This window comes from Balaenoptera acutorostrata, chromosome 1, assembly GCF_949987535.1.
Source record: "Balaenoptera acutorostrata chromosome 1, mBalAcu1.1, whole genome shotgun sequence".
Classification (NCBI taxonomy): Eukaryota; Metazoa; Chordata; class Mammalia; order Artiodactyla; family Balaenopteridae; genus Balaenoptera; species Balaenoptera acutorostrata.
In genome coordinates, this window is record NC_080064.1 from 110526804 (window position 1) to 110545527 (window position 18724).

At 36.3% G+C, this 18724-nt stretch overlaps 1 protein-coding gene across 2 annotated transcripts in view; it reads left to right on the forward strand.

The window, feature by feature from the left end:
* The first annotated feature begins 12138 nt into the window (after nt 1-12138).
* The window catches only part of SNX27 (sorting nexin 27), a 68203-nt gene continuing 61617 nt past the window's right edge, over nt 12139-18724 (forward strand). For both annotated transcript variants that reach the window (XM_057527991.1, XM_057527997.1), the window contains exon 1: nt 12139-12402. In XM_057527991.1, the coding sequence (XP_057383974.1) occupies nt 12139-12402 (264 nt within the window). The remainder of the gene's footprint in view (nt 12403-18724) is intronic.

Genomic DNA, 18724 nt, shown 5'->3' on the forward strand with positions numbered 1-18724 from the left:
CAATTCCTCCAAGTTGCCATAAGTACTTTTCTGCCCTTAGTTATCTAAACTAGTAATGCAAGTGCCTAGAGACTATGTGCATATTCACAGGAGTCTTCCAGACACAAAATGTACTAAAACTAGGAGGACTGTATAGTTTATTGTCCAGACCAAGACACTTGAAAATGAAAGGGGCCCATTAATTATGCTAGGATAAAAGGTGTAAACTAGTTGTGTCCTGGCCATGTGGAGCACAGATCCAAAGCCTTAGTAATTTTAATATAGGAGGCTGTTTTAAAATTCTAAGACTAGAATTTTGTATTTTATTAGGAGGGAAATGAACAAGTTTGTTTTTATTCTTGGTGTCAAGTTGTTACATTGGCCTTACAGGTAATTATCAGATAACAAATGAACTTTTCTTCTGAACAGCTTGATTATAATTTTATATTGATTTTTAAAATACCTTAAAGCCTTAAGCCTTATTATACTTTTTTTTATTGAATGACAAGATTCATTTTTTTAGAAATAAGTCTACCTGTGTAGATTATATTTGTATCCTGATTGCCTTGGAACTAGAAGGTTTGAGGAATCTATTACTCCTTCCCAAGTAGTAAACCCTTGTTACTTGTGGCTGGAGATATTATGGTCGAAAGACAGATGATGCTTATTTGTACTTTTGCTGCCTCAGGCAACATTCTTTGTGAATAGAACACCCAGCCAAGGGTAAAAAGTCCCAGTGATGGTGAGCAGCTTATTTGACAAGTTATTTATTCTTTTTTCCCTCTTTGGGAAGACTAGATGCTGATTGACACAGCTCTCAGTTTCTCAACCCTGCCAGGGCCATACTTTATTGTTATTAGTACTCTCTTTTGCCCAGCATTAAATTTTTGGATGTAGGTGCTTTAAAATATTGGTATAAATATTGAATTTTGCTTTTGATACTTAAAAAAGGCTTTGGTAAGGGTTTGTGAATTAGGGCTCTCCATAGAATGCATAGCCTCCACCATTATAAACATCCCCCACCAGAGAGGTACATTTGTTAGAATTGATGAGCCTACATTGACACATCATTGTCACTTAGAGTCCATAGTTTATTTTAGGGTTCACTCTTGGTGTTGTATATTCTATGGGTTTGGACAAATTTGTAATAACAGTATCTGCCACTGTAGTATACAGAGTAGTTTCACTGCCCGAAAAATCCTCTATGCTCTGCTAATTCATTCCTCTCTCCCCCTAAGCCCTGGCAACTACTGATCTTTTTACTGTCTCCATAGTTTTGCCTCTTCCAGATTATCATACAGTTGGAATCATATAGTATGTGGTCTTGTCTTCTTTCACCTAGTAATATACATTTAAGTGTCCTTCATGTCTTTTTATGGCTTGATAGCTCATTTCTTTCTAGTGATGAATAATATTCCATTGTCTTCTGGATCTACCACAGTTTATCCATTCCTCAACTGAAGGACATCTTGGTTGCTTCCAAGTTTTGGTAATTATGAATAAAGCTGCTTATAAACATCTGTGTGCAGGTTTTTGTGTGGACAAAAGTTTTTGACTCCAAGGAGCATAATTGCTGGATCCAGGTGGTAAGAGTATGTGATTTTTATAAGAAGCCACCAAACTGTCTTCCAAAGTATACCCTTTTGCATTTCCACCAGCAATGAATGAGAGTTCCTGTTAAGCCATATTCTCGTCAGCATTTGGTGTTGTCAGTGTTTTGGATTTTGGTCATTCTAGTAGGTGTTTAGTGGTATAAAATTCATTTTTTAAATTATAAAAGTAATGTGTTAGTAATGTTAGAAAATTTGGAGACTAAGGAAAAAAAAAATCACCCATCGTCTTATCATCCTAACACAACTACTTTTTGTATTTTGGCTGTCCTTTTTTAATGTATTTGTTATGAAGTTATACTGTTACATATAGTTTGTGATCTAATTTTTAGAATTAATAGACCATTTTCTAGAATAGTTTTAGATTTACGGAAAAATTGAACAGATAGTGTAGAGTTTCCATATATACATCCCCCACTCCCACCATACAGTTTCTCCTCTTATATAAGTATGGTTATTTGTTAAATGTTTAACATTTGTTAAAATAAATGAACCAATGTTGATACATTATTACCAACTGAAGCCCATAGTTTATTCTGATTTCATTAGTTTTTACCTAATGTCTTTCTATTCCGGGATCCCATCCAAGATACCACATTACATTTAGTTGTCATGTCTCCTTAGGCTCATATTGGCTGTGACATTTTCTCAGTCTTTCCTTATTTTTGATGACCTTGACACTTCTGAGGAGTACTGGTCAGGTATAGTATGCCTGACTATTAGAATTTGGTTTTTTTTCATGATTAGATTGGAGTTTTGGTGATTTTGGGAGGACAGTCACAAAGGTAAAGTATCATTTTCATCAGTTCATATCAACAATACATACTATCATCATGATTTATGACTGTTGATATTGACCTTGATCATCTGGCTAAAGTAGTATTTGCCAGGTTTCTCTACTTTAAAGTTATTCTCCTCCTCCTCTCCCCCACTTCATACTGTACCCTTTGGATAGGAGTCACTATATGCAGCCCACACTTAAGGAGTGGGAAGTTATGCTTTTCTCCTTTAGTATGTAGTAACTGTATAATTTATTTGGAATTCTGCATAGGAGAAGAATGTCTCTTCTCCCCTGTGTATTAATTTATTCTGTCATTTATTTATATCAGTATGGGCTCATGGATATTTATTTTATACTTTGGGTTGTGTAATCTGATACTGCCACTTGATTTTGTTGCTCCAGTTGTTCCAGAATCGGCCATTGGTAGCTCTTTCAGTTGGCTTCTGTGCCCTTCTACATACTCTCATCAATGTGTGTTTCTTTGTTTTATTTTGTTTTTGAGCACTTCCTTACTTTCTGGTACTACACAGTGCTCCAGGCTCATCTTGTGTGTTTCCTGCCCCAGTCCTAGAATCAGCCATTTCTCCAAGAGGCACTGGTTCTTTTTACTGGAGAATGTTATTAGAAACCAAGATCTAGGCATTAGGTATGGTTCTTGCTAAGAGGGTGTACTTTCTTTCAGGTCCTCTCAGCTATCAGAGCAAAGAAATATATGTGTGTTTATTAATCCCTGTATATACACATGTCTATAAATATTTCTATATGTAACCATCTGTATCTATATTAAGTTAAACATGAGTTCTTACTGATATCTCTAGCTTTTCTTCATTACCATATGGATGTTTTGTCCCCCTCCCCTTGCTGATTTGTACATTTCCACTCCAACAGTGAGAAACTTGGCTCCCTACATCCACCATTTATTTACTTAATTTTTCAATTCCAGTATACATGTGTGGTAATACCAGAATTGTTAACCTGTACCCCTGCGGGAAACAACTTTATTGACTAGAATACAGTACTTATGTGCAGTCCCTTTGGCCTTTAATCTTACAGAATTCATTCATTTCCAGTTACTTAGGTCTGTACCTTTTCCCCCCTACCCGCTTCCATGAGGTTTTTGGAAATAGATTTGAAATACAGTTAGATTCTCTTGTTACAGCCTGGAGTTCTCTGAACCTACTGATTTAAGAAAAAGTTGCATATATTAAGGTTTACTGTTTGTGTGGTAAAGTTCTGTAGGTTTTGACAAGTGCATCCTGTCATGTATGCAGTGTTACAGTATCATACGGAATAGTTTCACTGCCCTAAAAATCCCCTGTGCTTCACTTATTCATCCCTCCCCTCCCTCCAGGCCCCTGGCAGCGCACTGATCTTTGCCTTTTCTGGAATGTCATATAATTAATTGGAATCATACAATGTGTAGCCTTTTCAGATTGGCTTCTTTCCCTTAGCAATATGCATTTAAGATTCCCGCATGTCTTTTTGTGGCTTGAGAGCTCATTTCTTTTTATAGCTGAATAATATTCCATTGTCTAGATGTACCACTTTTGTTTATCCATTCACTTATAAAGGACATCTTGGTTGCTTCCAGTTTTTGGCAATTATGAATAAAGCTGCTATAAACATCTGTGTGCAGGTTTTTGTGTGAATATAAGTTGTCAACTCAACTGGGTAAATACCTAGGAGTGTGATTGCTGGATCTTATGGTAAGATTATGTTTAGCTTTTTAAGAAACTGTCAAACTGTCTTCCAGAGTGTCTCTACCACTGAATGAATTGCTGTTGCTCCACATCTTCACCAGCATTTGATATTATTGTGGGTTTTTTTTAACCAATCAAATAGGTATTTAATGGTATTTGCAGTTCTCTAATGATGAGTGATGTTGAGTAACTTTTATATGCTTATTTACCGTCTGTATTTCTTCTTTAGTGAGGTGTCTGTTCAGAGTTTTGCCCATTTTTTTAATTTAAAAAAATGTATCTATTTGTCTATCTATTTATTTATTTATTCTGGCTGCGCTGGGTCTTCCTTGTGGCGCACGGGGTTCTCTAGCTGAGGCTCATGGGCTCTAGAGTGCACAGTCTCAGTAGTTGCAGAACTCGGGCTTACTTGCGGTATGTGGGATCTTAGTTCCCTGACCAGGGATAGAACCTGGGCACCCTGCATTGGGAGCACAGAGTCTTAACCACTGGACCACCAGGGAAGTCCCTGCCCATTTTTAACTGGCTTGTTTTCTTATTGTTGAGTTTTAAGTTTTAAGGTTCTTTTATATTTTGAATACAAGTCCTTTATCAAATATGTGTTTTCCAAATATTTTTTCCCTGTGACTTGTTTTTCTTAACAGTGTCTTTCACAGAGCAGAAGTTTTTAATTTTTATAAAATTCATCTTAGCAATTTTTTCTTTCATGGATCACATTTTTATTGTCTAAAATCTCATTGTCATACCCATCACTAGATTTTCTCCTATGTTATCTTTTAGAAGTTGCATTTTTATAATCCACTTCTTAATATAACATTGGCTCAAACATATTTATAGATTATTTTGTTCTTCATATTTACAATTTTAAATGATTGCTTTATAGTTAAATTGTTTTGCTATAATTTTCTTTACCATTCATTTCCCCCTATTGCTGACTTTTTATAAGAACAGAAATTTGGAAACAACCTAAATAATGATGAACATACTTGAACCTTGCTTTTTCTGTGTTCAGGATTATTTCATTTCTTTCAACAAATACTTGAGAATGGTTTACATGCCACTGTAAAGTTCTTGCCCTCATGGAGCTCATATTTTGATGATTTCCTTCGGATAAATTCTCAGGCCATTTTGGGTTGAAAGAACATGAACATTTTTATGATTTTAGATGCATATTACCAGTGAAATTGCTTTCCAAAAGGATTTTACCTGTTTATGTAGTCATCATCTCATTTTCCACATAAGTTAACATTAAGAGTAATTGAGATAAGTTTTGTGCTTTTAAAATCGTTAACCAGATTGTTTATTAGAAAAAACGCAAGCATTTTAGAAACTTTTGACCATTTACTTTCTCTAGTTGTACTTCTCTTGTCCTGTCAGTAAATTAGGTGTTCTAAAATGTTACTATTTCTGAAACAAGATTCCAAAAAGTTATTGATATTTAGTGGTCTGGCATTATACTTTGGTACAGACACCATCAAGCTTGACTTCCTTTGGCTATTTTTATTGCTTATGCATGTCTGAATCCCTTATCTCCAGAGTGTTAGGGCAAAGTACAGCAGTGATTGCTAAGACAATTAGTCAATTATGTGACTTGATTGTTTGCCTAAGTTAGATAGCAAAGAGGCAGAGGTGGATGAAAAGGAGTCAACCTAAGCCAGCCAGATGATTTAACTGCAAAATTTAAAAGGACATGTCTTTACATTTCAGTAGAGTAGTTCCTTGTTTTTATAGTCTAGTGTCTAGTATAGATGTACTCAACAACTGGGCAATGAACCAGTGAAAAGTCAAAGGAAGTGTCGTTCTTTTGATGAGTCAGGGGACTGTTTTTCTCCAACTTGGAAGATCTTCACCCAATTTCCAAGAAGATATATTGCAGAGAAGATAGGGAGTTTCTTTAAAAAGCTTTGTTGTAATTGAAAAGATAGAAAAGCTATGTTAAATTTTTAAAATTACCCATAGTTCCATAGTTACCCTAACTCAGCTATTTTCATTGTTTACATACTGTGTCTATTTGGGGGCAGAAATATCTTATGTGCTCATAAGATCACAATGGACAATATTTTTATATTTTAAATGCAAAAAACCTCAAACAAACAATATTTATAGTCTTTGTTTTTTGCATTTTACATACTATAAGGACTTTTCCATGTTTGCATATAGTCTTCATAAATATTTTTTGAGCTGTAAGTTCATTTGCTTGATGTACTTCAATGTCATTAAAAGTTTTTCTAATGTTAGCTGTTTGGCTGGACAAATTCTTTTTCAGATACTCTCTGAGAAGAAAATGCTTTACAGCCTTGAATGCTTAAAAATCTAACAAGGGGATTCTAGGACTCCTAAAAAAGATCAATTATATTTATAATGTAGTATAATAGTATTAATCAAGTGTTGAGTGAGTTTGATGTTTCTCACATTATGGCTTTAATAAACTAGACAGAGATGCTGTTGCTCTCTGGCTTAACTTTATAATCATCTGTTACTGACGTTCTTAACTACACTAGGCTTGAAATACATGTCCTGTTGTTTATAGAGGTTAAGACAAAAGGCCAAAGCAGTAGCAGGGGTAAAACTAGCTCTGGCTTAATTTTCTCTTCATTATTTTGTTGAAATAGGCTTGTAAGACGTGAAAGTATTGAAGGCTTAGCTTATTTTCCACAAAGATATGGGAGGTGAAGGAAAAAGGGTGTGTTTTATCCATTAAACAATTTTGTACTGCAGATATGTGTACAGATTCATCTACTAGGATCTTCATAACAACATTGTCAATAACAACAAAAAAAATTCAGAGTAATCTAAAAGCAGAATAGGGGCTGTTTCACTCTGATGATGGACTACTATTTTACATTTATAAATGAGGATATTATGTAATTTTATTTTAAAATCAGCTTTATTGAGGTTTAATTTACATACAGTCAAATGCACACATTTTGAGAGTTTTAAATCTGAGAAAAGTATAGATCCATTTAACTACCACCCCAATCAAGATATAGAGCACGTATATTACTTCAGAAAGCTTCCTTGTGTCTGTTGTTCCCCCTACCCCCAGCCCCTCCCTGACAGACAACCACTGATCTGATAATTATCACTATAGAATGGTTTTGTCTATTCTGAACTTCAAATAAATGAAATCAAATCAAACAGACTCTTTTCTGTCTTCTTTGCTCAGTGTATTTTTGAGATTCATCCATATTGTGGACATCAGTAGTTTGGTCCTTTTTATTGCTGAGTAACACTCTGTGGCATGAATGTGCCACAGTTTATCTGTTTACCTCTTGATAGACATTTGACTGTTTTCAGTTTTGGACTATGATGAATAAAGCTTCAATGAACATTCTACTATAATTGTTTGTATGGACATGTTTTCATTTCTCTTGGGTAGATACGTAGGAGTGGAATTGCTAGGTCATACAGTAAATGTGTTTATGTTTCACATTATAAGAAACTGCCGGATTGTTTTTGCTTTATGCTCCCATCAGCAATGCATGAGAATTCCATCTCTTCCACATCCTTGGCAAAACTTTTTTATTTTAACCTTTCTGTGAACATGTAGCCGTTGTGTTTTAACCTACAGAATTGAGAAGTGTCTCCTACTGCTTGCAGTTATAGGACTTTATTGTCTGTTTTTTACAGGCTCCCTCTGGGGGACTAACTACACTTTAATTACTTTCCTGCGTGTCACAGGGGGTCAAAATAATATTCTGCTTACCACATAGAATGGCTCCTTCCTGTGGCACGTGTAGTGAGTGATTGGCTGTGTCATATTTCCATCCATACCTAGTTTCATTATATACAGGTTCCTTCATAAACAGTATACAAATCCTGACTATTTTTTCCCTGCCTTTTGGGAGTGTTTACATTAGCTTTGCAGTTTCTTCAGCTGGCTAACTTTAGTTGAATAAAAGCCTTACTTAAAGCCACTCCCATTAGCTACCTAAAGGCCTCTCCAATGGGGTCAAATTTTGGTCTTATGTAAAAAATGAGGGGCATTTTATTAAAATTATCAAGTGTATCTTTACAATGCTGAAGACACAAAGTAATTGGGTACCATCCAGTTGCCTAAGGAAACTAAATTTTGGTCTTAGTTGTGGATGGTTGGATTTTTTGGTTGCCTTCTTTTTTCCCTCTACATTTTATTTATTTATTTTTTAAATTTATTTATTTATTTAATTTATTTTTGGCTGCTTGGGTCTTCCTTGCTGCGTGCGTGCTTCCTCTAGTTGTGGCGAGCGGGGGCTACTCTTCGTTGCGGTGCGTGGGCTTCTCGTTGCGTTGGCTTTTCTTGTTGCGGAGCATGGGCTCTAGGCACGCGGGCTTCCGTAGTTGTGGTTTGCGGGCTCTAGAGCGCAGGCTCAGTAGTTGTTGCGCACGGGCTTCGTTGCTCCGCGGCATGTGGGAACTTCCCGAACCAGGGCTTGAACCCTTGTCCCCTGCATTGGCAGGTGGATTCTTAACCACTGCGCCACTAGGGAAGCCCCCTCCACTTTCTATTTTGGAAAATTTCAAACATACAGAAAAGTTGAAGGAATTGCACGAGAATACCCGTTTACCACCTAGATTCTATAATTAACATTTTACTGTATTTGTTTAATCACATATCTGTTGAAAATTTTTGATAGTGTGTTTAAGCCTTTTTTTGTAGAAAAAGCATTGATGGGTGGAACCTACTGGGCAGTAGTTACTTTTGTGTGGTATAGGACTTAGTGGTTCTCTGATGTGGTAGTTATCTTTTGAAGTTGACTATCTTGTGTTTCCTATTATCATTGGTTGAGAGCTCAGTCATTTATTTTCAAATGAAGTCCATCTAGATTATGTTACAAAGACAAAAGAAAAGCAAGGGAAATTGGTCGTAGAAAGGGTTTGTTTGTTTCATCAGGAGGCCAAAATACTACCAACCTGCTTGCCCAGCTGATAGAAATACTGTCACATGAATAACTACCTTTTATTGAGTGATTACTGTATTCTAGAGCTTTATCTCATTTGAGGTCTTAACAGCAACTCTGTTATATTATTAGCCCCATTTTATGAGTTAAGAAATTGAGGCTTAATGAGATTGAATCATTTGCCAAATGTCTCATCTCTTAAATGGCACAACTGGTATTCAAACGGAAGTCTCTCTGACTCCAAAACCCATGCTTTGAACCAGAAGTCTGTAGTGCTGAAAGTTCCCTTTCTGCAGAATTTATAGTTTACATTCATTTATGTCTTCAGAATCGGCCAAATTGGGCCACACCTAATATGAGCCTGGTATAGTAGCATTCTTGTGGAAAAGGGGATATCATATAAACATTTTTATGACTATGAAGGTCTCTTAATTCTTGAGGAGGGAGGGCCCTTTTTGAAATCAGGCATCCTGGGGTTTTTACTGACCCATTTCATTCTCTGAAGAATGAAGGAATTTCCAGCTTGTATTAAATTGTGAAATGTATAGAATTCTTTCTATAGTTGAACCAGATAAGTATTAGCAAGTGTGTTTAGAATATGACACTGGTAGTTCTTTCCTGTTTTTTGGTTTTTTGTTTTTGTTGTTGTTTTGGGTTTTTTTAAGAGGGTTTTTGGGATGATAGCCAATTTGAAGCTTGGTCTTACTATTAAAGAAGTGAAACCTAAGCAACCTTCCTTGCTCCCTGACTGCTTTTGGAGTAAGCCTCACTTAAGTTTGCCGATTTTCAGGGCTTATTTCTGTGAGTGACCCAAAGAACAGTGTATTCTGACTTGAAAACTGAATGGGTGGAGGTATGCATTGAAAACAATAGTTCTTAACCGTTCTGGAGATTACATACTCCTTTTTTGAAGCTGATGAAAGCTGTGGGCTCTTCCCAGAAAAAAATGCATATATGTAGACAAATATAATTTTACATACAAATTCTGTAGGGGTTCACTGACCGCCCCCCGCCCCCAAGCCTATCGACAGAGTAGTCCAGATTAAAAATCCTTTAAAATTAGGAAAAATTAGGGAGCTGAAAAATAAGATTTGAGCATCAGTTCTTAAACTTTTTTCACAAATGCTCATCTCATAAAATTGATTGTACTAACATAAAAATCGTGTTTTAGTATCCAAGATGTTTTCTTCAGTCTCTACAGTATTAGTTTTCCTCACTTTGTTAAAAAAAAAATTAACAAGGATATTCATGAGTTAAGCTAAGATTCCTAGGGATAGATCAAATTCTCTATGTTGATTTTTAACTTTTGCCTTTTCCATTTTATTTCTTCTACCATCAAAATACTTTCCCAGAACTAGTAATTAGGTCAAAGATTCAGATGAAATGCTTTACCAATCCCCATCTTTAGGTTTCTATTTATTCTTTAATCAAAATCTCTTCATAACGCATAGATACATAGTACTTCTTTCCTTAATATACTTTCTGATATGAGTGTTCAGGTATTGATCTTGGCAAGTTACATGTTTTATTACATTAATCTTCACAACGACTGTGTTAGGGACTGATTATTGTCTCTATTTTATAGACATGGAAAGCAATGCTAAGAAAGGTTAAATGACTTAAGACCAATTCTGGCAGGGCGAGGATTTGAACCCATGTAGATCTAGCTCCAAAGCCCATTTTCTTATATTTTACCATCCTGCTCTATGATCAAAGAACTGACCACTTTTTCTGGCCACTGGTCTGACCTGATCTGAATTTTAAAAGCTCAAATTTCCATCAGTGGAGGGAGCTCTTTATTTTCTTCTATAGCTAGCCAGTTGTAAAATTGCTGTAGTGTGTGTGTGTGTGTGTGTGTGTGTGTGTATTTAAGTTAGACTTTCGGTTGTGAAATGTCAAGAGCACTGAATTTACTGGCTAGATTGTTAAACCTAGAATAAGGAAGGAGGCTTAGCTGGATGATCTCCTGCCTGTTCTGTTTATATAAATGGATGTTTCAGATACAATACTCTGTCTGACAGACAATTCCAGTGATTGAAAAGTTTGTGGAAGGCTTGTTACTAAACCTAGCATCATTTGCAGGAAGGAAAAACCCTAATGGTTTGGAACAAGAGTGAAAAAGAGTTTAAAGGGCAGATAAGCTTTTATCAAATTGACTAAAGGCCAGGTGTGTATTTCCTAACCCTCTTGGGATAGCCATGGAGGGAACCTCCAGGTCAGCTAGCTGCCTAGTGGTTTTTGCTGAGATAACGGGCTGGGTCAGCATTCTGGGAAGGTAGTTCAGTTTGCTGAGTGAGTTTTCTGAGACGCAGCATCTTTCTTGACAAAATTATTGTTCTTCCAAACCTTGTACTTTTCCTAGTTTCAGCCTTTTTATACACAGTGGAACAAGAAGGAGAATGCGTAGGTTGATATACTATGTAACCTTAGCGGTACATTTTTTAGTTTGAACTGATTAAACAGGGCTTTAAGTGAGATAGCACAGAACAGAAAAAAAAAGTAGATACTAATTGAAGAGATTGGGAGAACAAAGGAAGTTGGGTCAGATAATAAAATTTTAGAGAGGTTATCTCCTTGCCTTTTAAAAAACTGAGTGATAGAGGAAACTAGTGTGTATGAAGATATATATCATTTAATTCCCAAGGTGATGAAACTTGGTATAAAGCAAAATTAAGTTGACCAATTTTAAGATATGGGGAGAAATCAGATACAAATGTAAAAGAACTATCTTAAGTCATACTTTTTGAGTCTTTACAAATTAAGGGAGCATATTTTGTGAAAAATTTCTTTTGACAGAATTCCCAATTCTAAGAAATTTAAAAAGGGCAAAGAACAGTTCAAATGGCAGGATTGTTAAAAGCCACTTTATTGTATTGTATACGTGCTTAGTTAGGATGAGGAAATTGGCTTTAAAAGCTTTGTTCCCTCCTCAGCTTCACCCTCCTTCCCTTGTGTTTTCCTGAGGCTGTGTGCGAGGTTCCAGCATAGAGGAAGGGTAGGTCCTTTCACCTGTTGCCATTTTTTCCCCCTGCCATAAGTTCACACACACTTTTTCACATTATGATTTGTAAAAACATGAACAGCTTTTCTGGAACCAAACTGATCTTTTTATTTTGTGGTTCATACTTCATGACACTGGAGTGGGGGCAGGAGGGTGGAGCTATAAGGTGTTTGGACCCTTCTGGTTTATGGGATTGTCTTTTTCCCTTTTTCCCCTTAGGAACGGCGTGAATGTTGAGGGGGCGACACACAAGCAGGTGGTGGACCTGATCCGAGCAGGCGAGAAGGAATTGATCTTGACAGTGTTATCTGTACCTCCTCATGAGGCAGATAACCTAGATCCCAGTGACGACTCGTTGGGACAGTCATTTTATGATTACACAGAAAAGCAAGCAGTGCCCATATCGGTCCCCACATACAAACATGTGGAGCAGAATGGTGAGAAGTTTGTGGTGAGTGTCAGCCCAACTCCATCCTCAAACACCTAGCTTTTGTTTCTCCCAATCTTATCATTTATGAAATATATTAGAGCACTAGGATAAATGACTGCCACCTAGGTCAGTTTGCCTACCAGGAATATGGGTTTACACATAAATAAAAGACACTGGCCCTGATTTATTGCAGGGGGTGAACTACAGTAATGGAAGAAGAGGCATATTTCTGCTTAAGTATAATTCCATTTTATTCTAGACAGTTTCAAGTTTGCATTTGGGCCTTTTGCAATCATGTGTGAGTTTATTTTGTTTGTTCTTTTATTAGTTGTCATATCTCTTTGCTAATAGCAGTCTCTCACTTACTGTTGACTCTGTAGAGCTATAGAGCAAGATTAATTTTAAAGTGTGGTGTGTCTTCCAAAACATTTGGGTAATACAGAGTTTGTCCATGTCAGAACCTACAAGTGCCCTATACCCCCCCTTCACATCTTGTTCTTTTTCATTTTCTTTGGAGATATCTGTGTGAATGATTAATTCTGGTTTTCTCCAAGGTCCTCATTATATTCTGCATGCAGTTCACATGGGCTATTTTATACATTTCCAGTTTCTTGCTGTTGTAGATATGCAGGAAAGCCCATCTTGAATTCTGGATAATGTGTGCCAGCCCCTTTCCCAAATGCCTTTGTTTGTTCTTTAAAACCTAATTGCAACTGATAGCCCAATCTGCTTAATTTTTCCCTTGGTTGCAGTATTCTTTATTTGCCTGTGATTATTTTGGGAGTGATGGTATAATGAGAAATTCATTAATCTTTGTGGAAAATGCAGTGCATTCTGTAGGTATTGGCAAACAGACTACATGTGTTTAAAGCTGATCTGCTGTTTAATGTTGCAGTCTCTGAAACTGAGATTTGTACCCTGTATAGGAATGAGCTACTAGATATTTATGGTAAATTCTTTTTAATGGGGAGATGAGAAAAGCAAGCAAGGAAGCCTGAAAAGTTCCAGAAGGATCAAATAATGTTTGACTGCATCTGTAATTTAGCATGTTTAAATGCTAACATGCTACATGCTAGGTTTTATGTCAGTCTGGTCTATGTATTCTCCGAACCATACACACAAAATTTAGAGTTTTGTGTTTCAGAGGTGCTATACTTTTTTTTTAACCATTTTTTAAATTGAAGTATAGTTAATTTACAATGTTGTGTTAGTTTCAGGTGTACAGCAAAGTGATTCAGTTATACATACACATATATATCTATTCTTTTTCAGATTCTTTTCCATTATAGGTTATTACAGGATAGTTCCCTGTGCTATATAGTAGGTCCTTGTTATTTATCTATTTTATATATAGTAGTGTATATATGTTAATCCCAAACTCCTGATTTATCTCCCCCACCCCAACCTCCCGCCCCACTATCCCCTTTGTTAACCATAAGTTTGTTTTCTGTGTCTGTGACTCTGTTTCTGTTTTGTAAATAAATTCATTTGTATCATTTTTTTAGATTCTACATATAAGTGGTATCATATAATATTTGGCTTTTTCTGTCTGACTTACTTCACTTAGTATGATAATCTATAGGTCCATCCGTGTTGCTGCAAATGGCATTATTTCATTCTTTTTTTATGGCTGAGTAATATTCCATTCTATATACGTACCATGTCTTCTTTATCCATTCATCTGTCAGTGGACACTTAGGTTGCTTCCATGTCTTGGTTGTTGTACATAGTGCTTCTGTGAACATTGGTGTGCATGTATCCTTTCAAATTAGAGTTTTTTCCTGATATATGCCCACGAGTGGATTGCTGCATCATATGATAACTCTATTTTTAATTTTTTAAGGAACCTCCATACTGTTTTTCATAGCGGCGGCACCAATTTACATTCCCACCAACAGTGTAGGAAGGTTCCTTTTTCTCCACACCCTCTCCAGCATTTATTATTTGTAGACTTTTTTTAATGGTGGCTGTTTTGACTGGTGTGAGGTCATACCTCATTATAGTTTTGATTTGCATTTCTCTAATAATTAGCAATGTTGAGCATCTTTTCATGTGCCTGTATGTCTTCTTTGGAGAAATGTCTATTTAAGTCTTCTTCCCATTTTTTGATTAGGTTGTTTGGGTTTTTTTTGATATTAAGCTGTATGAACTGTTTGTATATTTTGGAAGTTAATCCCTCATTGGTAGCATCATTTGCAGATATTTTCTCCCAATCCGTAGGTTGTCTTTTCATTTTGTTTATGATTTCCTTTGCTGTGCAAAAGCTTTTAAGTTTAATTAGGTCCCATTTGTTTATTTTTGTTTTTACTTCCATTACTCTAGAAGATGCATCCAAAAAAATATTGCTGTGATTTTTTTTTTTGGTCAAAGAGTGTTCTGCCTATGTTTTCCTCTAGGAGTTTTATAGTATCGGGTCTTACATTTAGGTCTTTAATCCATTTTGAGTTTATTTTTGTATCTGGTGTTAGAGAATGTTCTAATTCATTCTTTTACACGTAGCTGTCCAGTTTCCCCAGCACCACTTATTGAAGAGACTGCCTTTTCTCCATTGTATATTTTTGCCTCATTTGTCATAGATTAATTGATCATAAGTGTGTGGGTTTTTTTCTGCACTTTCTATCCTGTTCCATTGATCTGTATGTTTTTGTGCCAATACTACACTGTTTTGATTACTGTAGCTTTGTAGTATAGTCTGAAGCCAGGGAGCATGATTCCTCTAGCTGCGTTCTTCTTTCTCAAGATTGTTTTGGCTATTTAAGGTCTCTTGTGTTTCCATACAAATTAAAAATTTTTTTGTTCTAGTTTTGTGAAAAATGCCACTGGTAATTTGATAGGGATTGTGTTGAATCTGTATATTGCCTTGGGTAGTCATGGTAATTTTAACAATATTGATTATTCCAATCCAAGAACACGGTATATTTTTCCATCTGTTTGGTCATCTTCAGTTTCTGTTATCAGTGTCTTATAGTTTTTGTAATACAGATCTTTTGCCTCCTTAGCTAGGTTTATTCCTAAGTATTTTATTCTTTTTGATACGATGGTAAATGGGATTGTTTCCTTAATTTCTCTTTCTGATATTTCATTTTTAGTGTTTAGAAATGCAACAGATTTCTGTATATTAATTTTGTATCCAGCAACTTTACTGAATTCACTGATGAGCTCTAGTAGTTTTCTGGTAGCATCTTTAGGATTTTCTATGTGTAGCATCATGTCATCTGCAAACAGTGACAGTTCTGCTTCTTCTTTTCCAATTTGGATTCCTTTTATTTCTTTTTGTCTCTGATTGCTGTGGCTAGGGCTTCCAAAACTGTGTTGAATAAAAGTGGTGAGAGTGGGCATCCTTGTCTTGTTCCTGATCTTAGAGGAAATGCTTTCAGCTTTTCACCATTCAGTATGATGTTAGCTGTGGGTTTGTCATATATGACGTTTATTATTATTTTTTAATTAATTTATTTAATTTATTTATTTTTGGCTGCATTGGGGCTTCGTTGCTGCGTGTGGGCTTTTCTCTAGTTGCAGCGAGTGGGGGCTACTGTTCGTTGCGGTGTGTGTGCTTCTTATTGTGGTGGCTTCTCTTGTTGCCGAGCATGGGTCCACAGGCTTCAGTAGTTGTGGCACGCGGGCTCAGTAGTCATGGCTCGCGGGCTTAGTAGTTGTGGTGCATGGGCTTAGTTGCTCCACGGCATGTGGGATCTTCCTGGACTAGGGATCGAACCCATGTCTCCTACATTGGCAGGCGGATTCTTAACCACTGCGCCACCAGGGAAGTCCCATATGGCCTTTATTATGTTGAAGTATGTTTCCTCTGTGTCCACTTTCTGAAGAGATTTTATCATAAATGGATGTTGAATTTTATCAAAAGCTTTTTCTGCATCTATTGAGATGATCATATGGTTTTATTCTTCAGTTTGTTAGTGTGGTGTATCACATTGATTTGCAGATGTTGAAGAATACTTGCATCCCTGGAATAAATCCCACTTGGTCATGGTGTATGATCCTTTTAATGTATTGTTGGAGTCGGTTTGCTAGTATTTTTTTTAAATTAATTAATTAATTATTTTTGGCTGCGTGGGGTCTTCATTGCTGCTCAAGGGCTTTTCTCTAGTTGTGGCGAGCGGGGGCTACTCTTCATTGCAGTGTGCGGGCTTCTCATTGCAGTGGCTTTTCTTGTTGTGGAGCATGGGCTCTAGGCGTGCGGGCTTCAGTGGTTGTGGCATGCGGGCTCAGTAGTTGTGGCTCGCGGCCTCTAGAGCACAGGCTCAGTAGGTGTGGTGCACAGGCTTAGTTGCTTTGAGGCATGTGGGATCTTCCCAGACCAGGGCTCAACCCCATGTCCTCTGCGTTGGCAGGTGGTTCCTTAACCACTATGCCACCAGGGAAGTCCCAGTTTGCTAGTATTTTGTTGAGGATTTTTGTATATATGCTCATTGGTGATACTGGCTTGTAATTTTCCTTTTTTGTGATATCTTTGTTTGGTTTTGGTATCAGGGTGATGGTGGCCTCACAGAATGAGTTAGGAGGTGTTCGTTCCTCTGCAATTTTTTAGAATAGTTTCAGAAGGATAGGTGTTAACTCTTCTCTAGATGTTGGTAGAATTTACCTGTGAAGCCATCTGGTCTTGGACTTTTGTTTGTTGGGAGTTTTAAAATTACTGATTCAATTTCAGTACTGGTAATTGGTCTGTTCATATTTTCTATTTCTTCCTGCTTCAGTCTTGGGAGATAGTACCATTCTAAGAATATGTCCATTTCTTCTAGGTTGTCCATCTTATGGACGTATAGTTGCTCGTAGTAGTCTCTTATGATCCTTTGTATAGGTGCTATACTTTTAATCATAAGACATGTAAGAAGTAGAAATCAAGATTGGTCCCTAAAAATGGAGCAGATTGGATATTGAGACCTTTGGGGAATTACCTAAGACCTCGAGAACCTCTGTAGACTTAGAAAAGGAATGAAACTACTAATTGTCCTTTTTTAAAAAATCAACTTTATTGAGCATAATTTATTAACATTCACCCATGCTAAATGTCTAGTTTCGTGAGTTTTAATTAATGCACATAGTTTTATAATCACCACAATCAAGATATAGAACATTTTCATTGTCCCAGGAAGTTCCCTCATGCCCCTTTGTAGTCAGTCCTCTTTCCCTTCCACTGCCTCTGTCAACCACTGATCACCTTTCTGTTACTGTATTTTGCCTTTTTTAGAATGTCAAATAAATGGAAGCATACACTATGTAGTCTTTCATGTCTAGCTTTGTTCACTTAGTGTAGTCCTTTAAGATTGATACATGTTGTTGCATATATCAATAGTTTATTCCTTTTTAATTACTGATAGTATTCCATTGGATGGATTTACTACAATTTATTTATCTGTTTGCTTGTTGTTGCCCATTTGTGTTGTTTCCAGTTTGGGGCTATTATTACTGAAGCTGCCATGAAATAACATTAATGTACAGGTCTTTATGTAGATTTATGTTTTCATTTCTCTTGAGTACATACACAGCTAGAAGTGGAATTGCAGGGTCAAATGAGAAATTGTCAAACTGTTTTCCAAAGAGGCTGTACTGTTTTTGTATTCTCATCTGTAGTGGAGAGTTCCAGTTGCTCCATAACCTCTTGAACCCTTGGTGTTTTCAGTTTTTTAAATTCTAGCCATTCTAGTGAGTATAGTGGTGTTTCATTCTGATTTTAATTTTGCATTTGCCTCATGACTCATGATGAGTGTATTTTCATGTGCTTAATGGCTTTTCTTATATCTTCATTGTTAAAGTATCTGTTCTGCTCTTGCCCATTTAAAAAATTGGGCTGTTTGTCTTATTTTGTTGTAAGTGTTATTTATGTATACTGTATATAAGTCTTTTATTAGATAAATGCTTTGTAAAATATTTCTCCCAGTCTGAGGCTTGCCTTTTTATTTTACTTTTAACAGTGTCTTTCAAAAAAACAAGTTGTAAACTCTGATGAAGTGTAGTTTGTCAATTTCTTTCTTTTATGGATAATGCTTTTTGTGTTCTAAGAAATCTGCCTACCCCAAGAACACAAATCTTTTATATTTTCTTATAAAAGTTTTATAGTTTTAGCTTTCTGATTTTGTAATAACTTTATTTCGAGGTATGATTCACATACCATAAATTCACCCATTTAAAGTGTACAATTCAGTGGTTCTTAGTATGCTCACAGAATTGTGCTACTATCACCACAATTTCAGAACATTTTCATCATCTCAAAAAGAAACTCTATACCCTTTAGCCATCATTCTCCAAACCTCCTATCGCCTCTAGTCCTAGGCAACCACTAATCTACTTTCCGTCTCTATAGATTTGCCTATTCTGGATGTTTCAT